The 13338-nt window shown below is 46.2% G+C and overlaps 1 protein-coding gene across 14 annotated transcripts in view; it reads left to right on the top strand.

Annotated features, from left to right (window-relative positions):
- Positions 1 to 14: 14 nt before the first annotated feature.
- LIMCH1 (LIM and calponin homology domains 1) overlaps positions 15 to 13338 on the top strand; it is a 315692-nt gene continuing 302368 nt past the window's right edge. For 11 of the 14 annotated variants that reach the window (XM_070612961.1, XM_070612956.1, XM_070612957.1 and 8 more), the window contains exon 1: positions 15 to 239. In XM_070612961.1, the coding sequence (XP_070469062.1) occupies positions 144 to 239 (96 nt within the window). In that variant the 5' untranslated portion in view covers positions 15 to 143. The remainder of the gene's footprint in view (positions 240 to 13338) is intronic. The other 3 variants (XM_070612968.1, XM_070612958.1, XM_070612964.1) reach the window with 3 other exon arrangements.

Here is a 13338-nt window from a genome sequence, read left to right as displayed (position 1 = left end):
GGAGGGGCGCGCGGGGAGGGCAGAGCGCGCGGGCGGGAAGGGGCGGGGAGCGCGCTCCTGCGGCGGCGGCGGCGGCGGCGGCGGCGGCGGCGGCTGTCCTCATCCCGGCGGCCCAGCGCTCGAGTGGACGCGGGGCTTCGCAAATGGCTTGTCCCGCTCTCGGTCTGGAAGCTCTTCAGCCCCTGCAGCCCGAACCGCCCCCCGAGCCCGCCTTCTCCGAGGCGCAGAAGTGGATCGAGGTAGGTGCCCGCGGCTGGCGGGCGGCCTTGCAGGGGCGCCCGGAGCCACCGACCCGCACACACACGAACGACAGGTCCAGCCTCGCCTCCCCCCCCATTTTCTTTTGCCAGCTGCTCGTGGTCACCCGCCAGGGCCTCGAGCGAGCTGCGATCCCCTGGCGCTTTGGCACTGGAGTCTCAGGAGAGGGTTGGCGCGAATGGGGGACACTGCAGTCTAGCTGTGCGTGTCGGGGTAGGAAGCGGTGCCCTGCGCCTCCATCCCTCCTGCCCGCCAGCAGCGCAAATCTCAGCTCCCGCCGCTTCCAGGCGCTGCCAAGGGAAGCGCAGTGCGAGCAGACGCGCCGCAAAGGCGCAGGAAGCGCGAGCCCCCGGAGTCCTTGAGGACGCCGCATTTCGGGGGTCCTGCTCCTGGTTCTCCCTTCCGCCTCTTGACCCCCCATCCCGCCCTTCTGGAGCGGAGTTGGCAGTGGCTCCACGGAAGCGCATCCCCCCGGAGCCTCCGGCTGTATTCCTGGCACCAGGTCAGGTGTGAGGCTGGCACGGTGCACCAGGCCGGGGAGCCTGCAAGACCCACCGGCGAGCGCGCTGTCCGCATAGACGTTGCCGAGCCATTGGCAGCCCCTGCTCCATCCCAGAGGCAGCGGGACGTGCTCCCAGGTGCCGGGTACCGGGTCCCCTTGGCATATTTCACTTCTTAAGTGACTCGGTGGCAGGCCAGGGAAATCACTGGAGTTCTCGGCTCAGTTCAGGAAGCGCTCGCGGAGTGATCCTGATTCTCGATGCCTATCTGTAGATGCACCTTGGGGGCTCCTCCTGAAATGATGTGTCTGCGGGGGGTCAGGACACTTGGAGGGCGCGACGAGGGAAAGGTGACCCCTCCCCTAGGATCCGTGCAGTGAGCTTCGCTCGGCATGAGGCTTAGCGTAAGGCGAATTTGACCCTCTTTGCCTCAGGGACAGGCAGCCCTCCTTGCCTGGTAGTTCGAAGGAAGAAATGTACCGCTAAGTCATGACCCAGCAATGGTGAAGCCTGTTAGTACTCAGATTGCCACCTAGTGCCACCCTCCTGTGGCACCGCAGATCTCAAGGTGCTGCTGGAGTAACAGAGCTGCGATAGTACAGATTTAAGCCTGCCGAATCGCCTGCGGAAACCTCGCTCACTCAGTGCAGCTCTAATGCTCCACAGAGGCCTGCACCTTACAGGGCTAACCTCCTTCCTGCAAGCAAGAGTGTTAGGCAGAGTTTAGAAACATTTATTTAAAAATAGGGTTAAAGAAACAAAAGAGTAAGCTCCAGGCTCTATTGCTAAAAACTCCAGTCATGTCTCTCATAATTTGATAGCTCATGACCAGATGAGAAAAAGAACTTGACTTTTTATTTTTGATATGTGGCTGGAAGGGCCTGGGGTGTGACAGGTGCTCTCTGGGCTGCATACTGAGGCTCACAGGACACACAGGAGGTATTTGTAGTCACTGGCTTAGTTGAGAGTTGGAGAGCTGTATTTTTTATGTTCTTGAACTTTAAAATTCTCAGGAGAGATTTTGGATGTGGATGGTGGTGAGGGGAGGATATAAGAGCAGAGCAATCTTACAATTAACGAAGGCAGGTGGTTTGTTCCCAATTTCCTAAATGATGAGTAACACTGACATACTCTGCCTTAAAAAAAATATTGTGGTATAAGTTACATACTGGAAAGTGCACAGATCTTAAGCGCACACCTCCCTGAATTTTGACGTATGTATATACTACTGTCACTCCCACCTAGATCAAGATCCGAAACATATACTCCAGCCCAGAACATCACAGTCTGCTTTTAAGTGGTGGTATACTTCAGTCTAAATACTGTGCAATACACAAGATCAGCTTTTGTCCTGGTTACACAGGTTTAAAAAGAAGAAGGGCCTCCTTAAGAAAGTAGAGCCCCATTAGACCCTTTGGACAGTTTGTCATTATGCTCGATACCTTGCCACATCCGCCAGTTTGAGAATGTGAAAGCCATCATAGGGTGTGCGTGGCTTTAGGACTAGGCAGCCTTGGCCCTCTGCTCTGCGCGTGCATTATTGAAGCGGCCTATCTCCTTTCAATTTCGGGAGTTGGGTTTCACGGAAAGGAGAGCTTCCCCTCCCAGGCTGTCTAAAAAGGTATTTGCTCCAGGGAGGGATGGAGACCTCCCCCCTTCCTTCCTGGAGGTTCCTCTTGAAATGTAAATGCCGCGTCTGCAAACCGGGGCACCTAGGACCAGTAACAGATGGTTTTGCACGCAGTTGCCTGGTGAACAGTGATTCCTCAGCTAATATAGCAATAATGTGGTACTTAGTGCGAGCCGAATTCCCGGGGGGATTGTTATCTGGAGACAATTGCATCTCTTTTAGGGGCCCCATTGTCTTCGGCAACATCCTCATTGGTAGGGCTTTGTTTTCCACTTTTGTTCAGTTGGTGATTAAATTTCCCACAGGCCTTTTTTTTTTTTTCTTTTGAGTCGTCAGGAATTTTACTCTTTCAGAAAAATGTTCCCTTGGGTGCAGCAGGTTAATAAACAAACTTTGCAGCTTGTCTGTCCTCCTCAGTCCTTGGTCTTCCTGGAGTCATGGGTTGGCCAGAAAACGTTCATTCGTCATAAAGGCTCAAGGAACAAGCTCCAGGAGATAACTCGTTAGTGAGGAATTTCTCGCCAGCAGCCTTGGCTACTTGATGACTGTGTTACCGGGCAGGAAATGGTGGCCTGGGAACCGTGCTCTCACCTCAGCCCACCCACAGCTTCTGCCTTGGCTGGCAAAGGTGAAAACCCTATTGGAGGTCACAGACCATGTGAGAATAGCCGGGCCACACTTCCATGACTTCTTGTAGCTGTAGGAGCAGGCTGCGTGTCTTAATGTGGTTTGGGGAGACTGCTAAAGGAAACAGCAAACTTCAAATATTAACTCTGGCTGCCAGCAGGCGGGGCCCTGACTAACTTCCTTCCACATTCCTATTCTAGAAGGCCTTCGTAAGCAAAGGGCCAGCAAGGACAGCACAGTGGGTATGAGGGCAGCCTTTGGAGCCGGGCAGCCTAGGTTTGAATCCTGGCTCTATTGCCTTCTATCTGGAAGACCTTGGGCAGGCTGCGTTTCCTCTCCTTTTCATTCTAAATATTTTCTTTGAAAGATGGCTCTAGTTGTTAACAAAAATAACAAAAAGATATTGTTGAAAGTATCTGTAAAACGGGAATACTAATAATAGCTTACCTACCTCTTAGGAGTGCTGTGAGCATTAAATAAGTTAATATGTTTAAACTGCTTGGAATAGCGCCCGCTGTCTAGGAAGTGTCGTGTAAGTAATAGTATTATTATTACCATTAATATTACTACTGCTGTTACTCTTACTGCTACCATCACCACTACTACCATTATTAATGCTACTGTTATTGCTATTGTTTCTGTTGTTGTTAATAGTAACTAGGACTCATTTTGACAGAAAATCTTCAGAACCCTAAGTTTCTAGTTAAAAAAATATAACTCAATCACCTAGTGATCTCATTCTACTGTCTCACCTGGGTACCTGGACTAGAAGTTAAGTAGATGCTATGTGTTAATCTAGAGATCAGCGGAAAACCTGTAATATTTACTCATAAAATGATCCTAGTAGTCCAGTAAGGCTTAGAAAATTATTCCTCAACATTATGTTGAATATTTAAGTTCAATGCATAGTCTTTGTTACCAGACTCCAAGCGGAATGCTCAATGCCTCTCCTCTTGCAGACAATCCAATATTAGATCATTATACAAATAGTAATTGTCTGAATATTCATCTCAAATGTAGCAATGCTTTGTTCACTGAAGTTGAGTCAACTCCTGCTAGGAAAAAGAATAAATTCCTCCACTTATTTTCCTTCCTCCTTCCTCCCTTCTTTTCTTTCTTTCCCTTTTTTCCCCCCATGATGATATTTATTGAGTTATAAGAGGTCATTAGCAGGTAGACGATTCTGATTTTCTTGGTCCCCTCCCTCCCCTTTGCCTCTCCACCCACAACAATATTTATCTGTTCTGATCTGTAGTTCTTTTTAATGCCAAACACTTTCTGGAGAAACAGATGTCCCTTCGGCTTGGTTTCAGTTGTGATTTGGAGGAGCTTGCCAGGCCTTTAAGGAGGGGTTGGAAATTTCAACCCAACTCAGCCTTCCTTCTCAACTTGAGAAGTTTCTGGACTCCTTTAACTTTAATCATAGCATGCCTGTGGGGCTTGGTGATGAATATAATGTTATTTGTGACCTAATCGATATTTCGCATGAATGGGAACTAGTGCTGGAACGGATCAGTTCATCATTTTGGGTTGTTTCCCCCGCCCACATAGAATTGTTTTCTTATTCAACCGGGACCTGATTTTGAAGAGTAAAAGCACCGAGGGTACCTTAGCTCTCCAAGACTGAAAGATGTTGTATTGTTTGGCAGTAGGAAAATTAATGTGTAGTCTTTGAGGGAATCCAGTATTTAGTGGCCAGTAACTTATGACATTTGTGACGTAATGACGAGTGAACATATGCCATAAGTTATATAGTCATTCTAGTTCTCCGCCTCTGTAGGGACTTGATGACTCTTATTATTTTTTTACTACAACAAAGATTTAACTTCGCATATGGTTCTCCATCTCTGCCTGGAGAGCTGAGGAAGAGGAAGAAAAACTTCTGGCTAGATCAAGAAAGGAGTAGTGGTCTGAATGGATATGTAAATCAGAGCAGGCAGCATCTTTCTCACAATGACATTTAAATAGTCTGGCTTGTTTGTATACAAGGGCTGCTATGACACAATGCTGTCACGTGGTAGGAGAACAGAGAGGTCCCACAGATTTGGGGAAAGGGGAAGTGGAATGGGAGGTGGAGCTGGCACTTTCTTGCCCTAGCATCTCCCTGGAAACCGAGTTTGCATCAAGCAGGCTCCAAATGGCCAGACTGAGCTCTGGTCACCAAGAAGAGGTAGGGTGGAGCATGCGTTACCAGCAACTGGATCTTTTGGCCCCCTGCTCGCCGCCGATGGATGACAATGGAGCCATGATGCAGACATCTGGCCGTGATTCTGTGGGTGGCAGTCAGTGCTAGGTGGGACCAGGCAGCTCCTGGAAATTGGCCTGGCAGCTTTTCTTTTTGTTTTGGACCCTTCTGAAACTTAAAAGTGTCATAGTTAGGGATAACATGACAATAAGAGTGACGGTAATGAAATTGATGCTTGTGGTGATAAAAGTTGATATTTATTGAGTGCTTACTATATGCCAGGCACTGGGCTAAAAAGTCTGTGTATGGGTTAACCCCTTATAAGTAAGTACTATTATTATTCCCATTTACAGATGAGAAAATTGAAGCTCTGAGCAATTAAATATCTTTCCCAAAGTCGTAAGTAAGTGGCAGAACTAGGACTTTAATCCAAAGCATCCTTTCTTAACTTCTACGAATATGTATATCCAGATATCCAAAATTTATGGTTGAGGAAATTGGGGCTTCTAGGAGTTAGGAGACTTGTCTAGGGTCACCTAGCCGGTAAGTACTTGTTAGTGTCAGGATTGGAACCCAGGCTGTCTGACTTTGCAGGCCTTGTTCTCTGATCCCTTATTTTGTTTCCCACATTTAGGACCATGTGTAAAGATTTCTGTAAGGATTGAGCTTTCTGTTCCTGTGACTGTGCAGAGGTGTCCGTCATGTCGTGTTCCACCCCCCCACCCCATACCTCCTCCACCCCTTCCCATAAGTGGAGGTGGGATGTGGATTTCAGAGGCTGTGGCTCCCTAGACTATTCCCCATAGTTTGTTTCTTTCAACTCCAGGGCTGGGAGGGTCTCCTCATTTGGACAGAGCACCTTAGGGTTACATTGGGTGGAGGGCAGGACCGAGGCCGTCAGGCAGGAGGAATCAGGTTTCTCACCTTTGCTTGCTGCCTTCAGACCTCCTATTGCTAAGGCAGAACTGGGCATTGGGGTTTGTCTGTAGTTCAGGGTTGCTAGAATCTAGTTTCTGTCTCCTGTTGTTACTGCCATAACCCCCAGTCTCCCCATTGAAGTTTTATTAGGGCAAACGGCCAGTGGGCAAGTAATTCCTTTTTTTTTAAGCTTGCTGATTCATTGTCATATGATTTTTTTAAGAGGACAGATATTCTAGAATATTTTATGTTTATGTGATTAGGGACCATGGCTCTTTTGTTATAGTTTTATCTCCAGTGCCTATTCCATAGTGGGGATGAATAAATGTGTAATCTTTGTGTGCTTTTTACATTTTCTAATGGAGAAGGTGCGTCATTCCATACCTTAACATTCCCCAGAGAGTTTGAGTAAGGACCTAATGCCGGTGTGGTCTGTTTTGTTCTTCAAATGTGGATGCGAAGAAATATCGCTTCTCAGGGCTGGTGTGTTTAAGCTGTGAGCACATCTGTCGGAGGCCTTTGCCACAGCTCCTTCGCATTTACCTGAGAGTTCTCCCGTGTGGACAGGGTCTCACCTGGGAACAGTTTTGTTGTTGAGGTCAGCCAAGAGGCAGGTCCTTCCAAGAGAGGAGATTGGTAGCCTCCCCTGCAGGTATCCAGGTCCCATCCCGAGGAGCTGAAGGTCTGAACAAAGCAGCTCTGAGACTCCTGGGAAGCTTCGCTTGTGGTTGGCATCCTTGTCATCTGCGTTCCAGTCTCACCCCCGTTATTTGGCCTTTATTTTCATGGCTGGAGACTGAATGACTAGTTGCTTTTTGACTAAACTACTCTCATTGGAACTAGATTTTATTTTTAAACCCAGTTCACTATTCCATGATTTAGAAAAATATGTAATACAAGTTTATATTATTTCCCCTCATTTTTTCCTAAGAGATGTGTGTGTGTTTACATTTGAAGCAAAAGAAAGGTATCAGAGATGATCCTTTTGGGGGAGGGGGGCAGGGAAGGGTGGGAAGAAGGATGACATCAGTGCAATTGCATGAGGAAAAGAAAGGATAATAGAACGTTGTTTTGAAGTGACTGAGAAATATAAAAATATCCTAAACTAGAGGGTTACTAGATGATACAGGAAAAAAAATAGTCCTTTTTCAAAAAAAGAGAACGACAGAATATTGGAAAGACTGCCTGGACATGAGGTGATGTTATATATCTCTCTGCAAGGAGGAATGATGTCATGGAGTTCAGTTCTGCTGTGGGAAAATTCCATGTTTGCCATGTTGAAAACAACACTCCAAAAGAAACGTCCTCATGCAGCTAACCCTGTTGGGATGGCTGTCGTATCTCGGAATTATCTTTGGCATAAGGGAAGAGAATGAGATGATGTTGTCATATAACATGCACCAAAGGAATAGCTTGACTAACACCTGCACCTAAACTTATACTACCTATCAGCAAAATGTATCCTTCCATCTGTGTTGGGACCTTAAGAATAAAATATTGGTTAGGCTGAGAAACCTCCATGTTTCCACTGTTCGGCATTCTGCCTGTGGTAGTTACCCTGGTGCAGCTACTGTGGGGTGAGCTTGGCCTCCTGGTCAGCCTTAGAAGTTAGGGACGTACCCCACCCATCTATCCCTAAATAGCCCATTAGGAGGGCCATGTAAGAATAGACCTGTACTTGTTTTTCCAATAAAGGTCAAGGGCAGAGGACTTGTGGCATTTTTATTTCCATGACCCAATACAAATATTTTCCGTGACCCAATATAAAAAATCCTCAGCCTTATTGTTTATCAAGGAATTGTGCTGTACCAAGGAATATTTATTGTGCTGAGTACACAGTTCTTTTTTCCTTCCCTAAGAAAGATTTTAAAAAACGGCATTCAAACAATTATTTTATTCTAGTAAGAAATTGAGTGAAGGCTAGGATAGGCTCAGTCAAATGGTTTAAAATATGAAAATAACTATTCGAGACACTTGGCTATCACTCAGTTCAATTCATTGTAAACACTAAAAATAAGCATTAATGGTGAAAGTAAGTGTAAATTTGTGCAAGTGTTTTAAATGAATTTTAAAATTCATTTCCTGAAAAGTGTTTATTAAGCTCCAACAGTATGCCTGGCATAGTGCTAAGAACCAGGGTTAGAGAGTGAACAGAATAGACATAATATCTGCCCACATAAAGTGCACAATGTAGTCGCTTCGGCGGGGAGAGGGGGAGCTTAAACAATAAATACATAATTGCAAATTGGGATAAGTACCATGAAGACAAAGAATGGGGGGCTTAAGAGAAAAGTGCTTAAGGCAGACGAGGACTCACAGTGAAGGTAATGTGTAAGCTGAGGCCGTGAAGGCTGCTGAGCAGGGGAATTAGATTGATGCTAATTTATAGAGACAAGGGCTTGCGTGTACACACAGCACATGCTTTTATTGTGATTATGTTTTGAAAAAAAAAAAGGTGGACTAGAACTCCTGTTAAAGTTCTCCAGGTGTGTTGAAGGTATGTCTGGGGGGAAGGGGTGGGGAAGGGAGCTGAGTCAGAAGTTCTCGAAAATTCTTGCAGGCCACTCAGAGTAGGATTTGCGTGATGATCCATTACACCTCTTAGGACCAGGGCGCAGACAAAGCAAGAACTCTTCTTCTAGGAGAAATGGCAGAGAGGACTGTGGGATTTGTGTTTCAGCCTGGACTCTGGGTTAAAATTCTTACACAAAATAGGGGCTGTAGAGGCTGCACTTTGCTCTGAGGGGAGAAGGGGCAGGAGGAAACCTGCCTGCTTTTCAACGAGTGAGCAAAGCCATTTCTTGTGAGACTTTGGGTGGTGACTCACAGATGTCCCCTGATTTGGGAACTTGCCCCAAAATTCCTCCAAAAGAAGGGGCTTTATAAACTAATAAAGTCATGTACCATTTGGGAGCCCCGTAAGTTGTAAACTCTGGAGGTCTGTGACTTAGGTTTCTTTGAACACTTGAGCCCACCATCTCTAGACCTCCTTTCTCATGGTCCAACATGGCTGCTAGGGATTCATCATCACATCACCTCTCCAGGAAGCAGGATAGAGGAATGGACAATGAAGATTGCATCCTTCCCTTATAAGGTGCCTTCGGGAAAATTCTTCCTGATACTTCTACTTCCCTTTTATTGCTCAGAATTTCAGTAACATGGCCACTCCTGATTGCAGGGGAGGCTGCAGTGTCCGCAGGTAATAGTCTGGGTTCTGTTCCTCAGGAGAAAGGAGAGAATGGCTGTTGAGATAGGGGCACCCTGGAGGATTCCCCTTCTCCACTTCTCCAGGGACAAATCCTTTCAAGACAGAGCTTCAATAGGACTGCCTCTGAGGCAGACTCCCCGATTCCTCTAAGCCTGTTAATCCTTCCTTCTCTGTGCACACCTGACATTTAGTATTTACCTCTGTTAGAAAAGCTGTCATATTACATTGTAACGAACATATGGTTGCGTGGGATCTGCCTCCTTAGGTGAGCCCTAGAGCTCTTGTGGCCAAGGACTGGGTCTTAGTCATCGTCTCACTCCTTGGTTTATTCCCTCTGCTCCTCAATAGGGCCCCATACCCACATCACCCACCACCCGAGAGATTTTCTCAGTGAGCCTGTGCCTGGCTACAGTTACCTGATTGGCACTTGGACTCTGCTGTGGCGGAGAAAATAGACTCTGTTGCTGCCCTGACAGGAAGCAAAGTGTTTTGTTTTTTTTAAAGACTGCTTAAAAAAAGCAGTTACCCAGTAGTTGCCTAGAGACGGTCTGCGATTGGACAGTTGGAAAGTGGTTCCACTGTTGGCTCTTGGGTAGGCGATATCAGTTGAAAGAATTATTTTAGGAGGCCAACCTTCCCCTCAGGTTGGACTGGTGTAGGGCTCCCTGCCCTTGGAGATCCCCTCTGCAAGTTTGCAATGTTTGCTGGGAGAACAAACTTCTTTCTTTAAATAAACATGCCCCCGCATTCTGCCCTGGGGCTGCTACCTTCCCTTTCTCTCCTCACTCAGAGCTGTCAGTCAGCCTCCTCTCTCATCTGTTGTAGGAGTCCAGATAATTCCCATTTCCTAACGAGAGAAAGATCAGTACTTCCAATTACAGGATATCTACAAAAAAAGCACTGAGGAATTTTTATTATAGTAGTCACCTGTATGAGTTCTTGTTGGGTATTTTTAAAAGGAAAATACCCCACAAAAACGAATGACCAGTAGCTGGTGTTAATAAATGACCATGGTTATGACCCAATGGAAACACTGAGAAATAGCATCCTCTCTGCCTTTCCTACAGAAAATTATGAAAGGAGCTGGTGGAGCTGAATGTTGTCAGCAACCAACAGATGTGGTTGCCGCCTGTTTCCGCAGGGACCTTGCAAGATGTCATAAATAGGAGGGGAGGGTGACAAGAGGAAGGCTGATTCATCATGTTGCAAGAGTTGACAGAATGTGATAATGTAAAATGATAAGGTGGCTAGTTCAGTGCCAAATAAAACTAATAGTAGCTAACACACTTCTAGACCACTTATTGTGTGCTGGTGCTAGTCTGGGCGCTTGTTTGAGTTAATGGGATGAGAGATCTATCTATCTATATCTACAGATAGAGAGATATATCGTCTAGCACAGTGCCTGGCACATAAGGTGCTTCTCAGGTAAGCACCATTTTAGGCCTGTTTTACAGATGGGAAAATGGAGTACAGTTAGCTGATTTGCCTGAAGTCACACAGCTAGTAAGTGGCAGAGTTGGGATTTGAGCCCAGGCAATCCTGTTCCAGAGCTTGAGCTTGGGCTGGTGACTGCTAAGCTCTAGAAGTAAAAGCAAAACTTCTAAAAAGATCATGATCGCAGCTAACTATCTAACCAAACAAACAGATGACCAGCTGCTTCTTCTCTCCCTCCTCTTTCCCTGAATAGCTGTTTATTCAGCATCTTCTGTGTGCGTGGTACTGTCAGTTGCTAGGAGACAGTTCCACCTCTATAGCTCCTGAGCACATTCTCTGAAACTGGAGCCCTGTCAGTGTTTTTAAAAAGATAAATTTTGGCAGAAGAGTGGCTAGGACTATTATGAAAAACCATTACAGGAGCAGAATAAACCATAGTCGATGGGTGGAACTATTTTTACTCTCTTTCTCTTCACCAACTTCTTTCTCTTTGAGACCTGGCTCCCACTCTGTATTCAAATAGTCCTAGATATTGAGATCTAGAACTGAAATTATTATCAACAAGGGGAAGAAAAACCTGTGTATTTAGGGTGTCTGCCTGCCAGGCGTTGTGATGTGTCATCCTGTTTAGTCCTTGTGTAACACAGATATCCATTGCGCACTGTCCTAGTTCAAGGTTCTCTCCCGTGTCTGTTCACTCATGTTAAGACTGGCAGGCAGGCTGGTCAGGACTCCGATCTCACGTGGCTCCTAGGCCTTCAGACGGTGCCCCTCACGGTGGTTCTTCTCTTGGTCTACCCATATGGCACCTCCTGGTCGCAGCTCCACTTCCAGACCCCTCACCTGGCATGGGCCCCTGGTGTTCTGAGCAAATACAGTTGGCTCTGCTGTAATTTATGTTTCTTTAATATGAATTATTGCATATGCAATTGGGAAATAGGGAATGATGCTTTGTAAGACACAAGTGGCAATGGTTCTTGTGAGATTTTTCTTAGCATCTTAATATTTTGCATCACCAAATAGCAGCAGTTGAAAGCAAAGGAGGCTAGTAGAGGTGAACCAGGAAGGCGATCGCCCCTTGTTCTTGCTCTGGGCACCACTTGGCTTGTGCTTATTAAAAGGTCTGATTTTCCCAGATTGTCCTGCATTTTTCTCTTATCTCTGTAACGCAGCAGCCTCAGTCTTTCCTCACACCTTTTCCACCATGCACCCTTGCGCTGCTCCATCGTTTTGGTGAAGTCCTGTGTATATTCTGTAATTAGAAACAGAACACATCTTTTTTATCTGTGCTAGTGGTTTTCAGTGTTCTTATTGTTTTTTTTTGATAGTGTGCTGATTACAAAGTTGAATGGGATTTGAGCCTCCTGCCCCAACTCTATATTTTCAACAAGCCCTGTTCCTGTTCAGTTAGTGATTTTGCAGAATACAAGGTTTTTGGTTATTTGTCTTATTTTGGGATATTATTCATTCATTTTCAGGAATGTGCATCTTATTTTACAGTAGAAATACTTGGATCTTAATGTTTTGTGTGTGTTTTACTCTCTCTCGTTCACATGCTCATACACTCAGATGTATGAAACAACGGCTTGAAGATTCCCGATGCTGGAGTCTGGGATCTTAGGTCAAAAGGAAACTTTTTTAGGAAGTTCACATTCCTATCTACTGTCAGAAGACGTTGGACAACATTCCCAGGAGAAGTTCCTATTACTTTTGGAGAGGAAGGGGAATAGGGCAGCCTTTTTCGTGAGACATTTTTCTTTGAGAATTTGTGCTTTGGTAGTACTTAACACATCACCCTTCTCTCCAAGAGAACCCACAAAAGTTCTTCGTTGAGGGTCAGAAGCTGTTGGGAGGTGAATCGGAAATGAGGAAACTGAGACTTGGGGTAAGTGGTTTGTCTGAGGGTCGTTGACTTCTAGGCTGTTGTTATTTGTTGTGGCCTTCCTGCACCAGTACTTGTGTATTGGTGATTTGTCTCAATTTGGGACATTCTTCTTTCATTCATCATATACTTATTGAGCACGTCCTAGGAACTCAGTAGTAGATGAGATAAATGTGGTCCCCCCACTTGTGGGGTTAAATTCCATGAGGAAAGACAGGTCCTGAACACAGGATTCCATGTGTGCTACCTGTTCAGAAAGGGAGAAGTAGGTTGTGTGGAGTACAGAGAGGCCCCGGACCTCCTTTGCTCTGTGGGCCCTCGGGCAGGCCTCCCTGAGGAAGTGCTGTTTCTGCTGAGACTCAAAGGGTGAGCAGGAACTGGCCAGACAGAAAGGAGCAGGCAGTCGTGTTCTAGGTGAAGCCTGCAGGCTGTGTGAGGACTCCAAAGGAAGAGTCAGAGGAGCAGTGAGGCGGAGCGTTGGCCGTCAGCGTGAGGAAGGTGCAGGATGAAGCTGGAGAGGGTAGGGGAAGGGCTCCTGAGCCCAGGTGCAGGAGGTGGGAGTCCTCAGTGCTGCCTGGCTCTAACCTGGGATCATGGTTGGCTCTCTCGTGATGAATAGTCATCAGATTTTCTCCAAGCTCCCTCAAATTACCATAGATCATGACAAAAATTTATGAGGGCTTATAGCCTGACTGG

This window comes from Equus przewalskii, chromosome 3 (assembly GCF_037783145.1).
Source record: "Equus przewalskii isolate Varuska chromosome 3, EquPr2, whole genome shotgun sequence".
Classification (NCBI taxonomy): domain Eukaryota; kingdom Metazoa; phylum Chordata; class Mammalia; order Perissodactyla; family Equidae; genus Equus; species Equus przewalskii.
This window is presented reverse-complemented; position numbering and strand designations above follow the sequence as displayed.